Source organism: Eurypyga helias, unplaced genomic scaffold (assembly GCF_000690775.1).
Source record: "Eurypyga helias isolate BGI_N326 unplaced genomic scaffold, ASM69077v1 scaffold11441, whole genome shotgun sequence".
NCBI classification, from domain to species: domain Eukaryota; kingdom Metazoa; phylum Chordata; class Aves; order Eurypygiformes; family Eurypygidae; genus Eurypyga; species Eurypyga helias.
This window is the reverse complement of record NW_010228951.1, coordinates 1-3,369: the sequence shown is the minus strand read 5'-3', so window position 1 is coordinate 3,369 and position 3,369 is coordinate 1. Positions and strand designations below refer to the sequence as shown.

The 3,369-nt window shown below is 54.1% G+C and overlaps 1 protein-coding gene across 1 annotated transcript in view; it reads left to right on the top strand.

Annotated features, from left to right (window-relative positions):
• Positions 1-3,222, top strand: part of LOC104516021 (manganese-transporting ATPase 13A1-like) — a gene marked incomplete at both ends in the record, with an annotated part of 8,710 nt that extends 5,488 nt beyond the window's left edge. The window contains 5 exons of the mRNA XM_010160216.1: positions 340-454; positions 735-931; positions 1,738-1,880; positions 2,387-2,498; positions 3,079-3,222. Coding sequence (XP_010158518.1) covers positions 340-454; positions 735-931; positions 1,738-1,880; positions 2,387-2,498; positions 3,079-3,222 — 711 coding nt within the window. The remainder of the gene's footprint in view (positions 1-339; positions 455-734; positions 932-1,737; positions 1,881-2,386; positions 2,499-3,078) is intronic.
• Between the last annotated feature and the right edge of the window lie 147 nt (positions 3,223-3,369).

Here is a 3,369-nt window from a genome sequence, read left to right as displayed (position 1 = left end):
GGGGGAGTTGGGAAGGTCAGGACGTGCTGGGAACTCGTGGGAGCTGGGAATGGCAGGACATGCTGGGAATTTGTGGGAATGGCAGGACGAGCTGGGAACTCGTGGGAGCTGGGAACTCGTGGGAGCTGGGAACGGCAGGACTTGTTGGGAAGAGACCAGCTTTTCTGATTTTTATCCTGAAAGAGCGTGGATTTGGGCAGAGAAGGTGCTGCTTTTGCCAACCAGCCACCAAGCTCAAGGCTGCTCGGCCTCGCCTTGAGGCTGGAGGGTGGGAGTACGAGATCCTTTTTGATCCAGGTTGCGATTCCAGGCATGCATTTCCGTCTTATTCGCCCGCAGGAGCGGATCAGTCAGGTCCTGAAGGATTTGGAAGAGGAGCGTGTGCCAGTCGTGAAGCTGGGCGACGCCAGCATTGCAGCCCCCTTTACCTCCAAGCTCTCTTCCATTCAGTGCAGTAAGTGCTGGGTGGGAGCTGCACGGTTATTCCCGGGGGGAACGAGTCCAGGTTTGAAAGGAGCCCAGACAGAGGGGGTGGGGCTGTGAAAAATGCCCCCAGACCCACGGATTTGCCGGCTTTTTGTGTGGAGTGACACTGCGGAGGGGGGTTCCTTGGGTGGGGATGCAAGCGGTGAGGGGTTAGCTTCCCTCCGTGCCCCTTCAGAAAGGGAAAGGACTGAGGGACAGAGCCCCAGAACCCGTTTCGTTTCCAAACGCTGCTTCCTCTTGCTCCTCAGTCTGCCACGTGATCAAGCAAGGTCGTTGCACGCTAGTGACAACGCTCCAAATGTTCAAGATCCTTGCCCTGAATGCCCTGATCCTTGCTTACAGCCAGAGCGTCCTCTACTTGGAAGGGGTGAAATTCAGTGATTTTCAGGCAACTCTGCAGGGTCTGCTCTTGGCTGGCTGCTTCCTTTTCATCTCCAGGTCAAAGGTAAGGGCAGGGAAGCGCGTTGGGACAGCGGCTGGGCCGTGTCAGTCGTATCAGTGCCTCTCTCCAACAAAAACCCGTTGATTGTAATAAATCAGAGGTCCATAATGCTGGAGAGGGTGAGGGTTTGCTTTGTTCCCCTGGATTTGGGAGACTCCTGAGAGCCAACGCTTGTGTAAGGAGCATCTTGTCTTGGCAGGCAGCTTTGTTTGGGTTACAGGAGCAGCTGGAAGAGGTGGGAAGGGTAATGCAGGTTGAAAAAGGGTTCAATTTGAGGCTGTTACCTGCACAAACAAGCTGGGGGTCTTGTGGAAGGGTAATGCAGGATGATAAATGACACAATCATGGAATGGTTTGAGCTGGAAGGGACCTTAAATCCCACCCTGCCACGGGCAGGGACACCTTCCATAGCCCAGGGTCCTCCCAGCCTCATCCAGCCTGGCCTTGGACACTCCCAGGGATGGGGCATCCACAGATTCTCTGGGCAACCTGTCCCAGTGCTCCCACCCTCTGCGGGAAGAATTCCTTCCTGATGTCCCATCTCCATCTCTCTCTTTCCGCTTAAACCCGTCATCCCTTGTCCTGTCACTCCCTGCCCTTGGGAAAGGACCTTGTGGAAGGGTAATGCGGGTCGAAAAAGGGCTCGGTTGAGGCTGTTACCTGCATGAACAAGCTGGGGGTCTCATCTGTGCATGAAGCGGAATTCTTGCTGGCATTTCCCACGAAACCCAAACGAATGTTCGTTGGATTCTACTGGAAAACTCCCTAGAGATGATAAAAACCATTCCAGTTTGCTTTTTCTCTCCCAGCCTTTGAAGACTCTTTCCAAGGAGCGCCCACTGCCAAACATCTTCAACCTCTACACGGTCCTGACGGTGCTGCTGCAGTTCCTTGTGCACTTCCTCAGCCTGGTTTACCTCTACCGCGGCGCCCAGGCGCGCAGCGATGCCAAGTAAGTCCCCGTTCCTCCCACGCCGGAATGTGTTCTCCGACTGCTGCTAAGCTGGGGGGTAGGGAGCGGCCTCCTCCTGCGAGCGCTTTACTGAGCACGCCGAGCGGGAGTTTAATCTGTTAGGTGTGTCCAGAAAAAGCATTTTGGGGTTGTACATGGCAAGGATGCAATGGAACTGGTGGGAATATGATCCGTGAGATGTCACAGTTCCAGTCCCCACACCGGGAAGGGAAAAGGGAGACAAAATAACACCAGCGAGGTGGATTACTGGGAAGTTATAAAGAAAAACACAAAAAAAATTCCCAAATTTGTTTGCCACTTGGTTTTTTTTGTGGAAGAGAACCCGATGATGACCTGTGTGTGCAGCTCCGTGCTTGTGTCGCTAACGGGAGCCACTGAAGCTTGGGAATGAGCCGTTGTTGCCCACCAAAACCTGCACGTAGCTTAAAAAAAAAAAACGGTGATTTGCACGTGGTCGACTGATGTGCAGCCTTGCTCCCTCTCAGGCAGGAGGAGTTTGTGGATCTGTACAAGGAGTTTGAGCCCAGCCTGGTGAACAGCACCGTCTACATCATGTCGATGGCGATGCAGATGGCCACCTTCGCCATCAACTACAAGGCAAGTCACGTTGCCGTCGTGTCTCCAGCCGCACCAGGGAAGCGATGTTGTAGTTAAGGTGCAATAATCATAGAATCATGGAATGGTTTGGGTTGGAAGGGACCTCAAATCCCATCCAGTCCCATCCCCTGCCATGGGCAGGGACACCTTCCATAGCCCAGGGTGCTCCCAGCCTCATCCAGCCTGGCCTTGGACACTCCCAGGGATGGGGCATCCACAGCTTCTCTGGGCAACCTGTCCCAGTGCTCCCCACCCTCTGCGGGAAGAATTCCTTCCTGATGGCCCATCTCCCTCTTTCTGTTTAACCCCATCACCCCTTGTCCTGTCACTCCCTGCCCTTGGGAAAAGCCCCCCCAGCTTCCTTGTAGGTCCCCTTCAGGTATCAGAAGGTGCTGTAATACAAAACAATGTTCTCTAATCACAAACTACATTTTGCCAGCGCTTTGCAGAGAAAAAAAATTCCCTCTTTTTGCAGCAAGTTGGAATGAGCCAAGTGTCCTGACCCTAATTGCTCCGCATGCCCTAGTCTGGAGCAGTACAGCCTCCCCTCGGCTCACGCGTTCTCCCTGCTGCGTTTCAGGGCCATCCCTTCATGGAGAGTCTACAGGAGAACAAGCCTTTGCTGTGGAGCATCATCCTTTCGGGACTTGCCATCGTGGGCCTTCTCACAGGCTCCTCGCCGGAATTCAATGAACAGTTTGGCTTGGTGGACATCCCAACCGAGGTGAGCAGGCTGACTCGATGTTACGCACGGTTTCCAGTGGGAGAACAGGACACGGCCTGTCCTCGGGAACACTGGAGGGATCCTAAGGTTTTTAGCGGATAACTCCTCGCGGGAGCATTACCTACCTAAATGGTTTTAAGTGAGAGG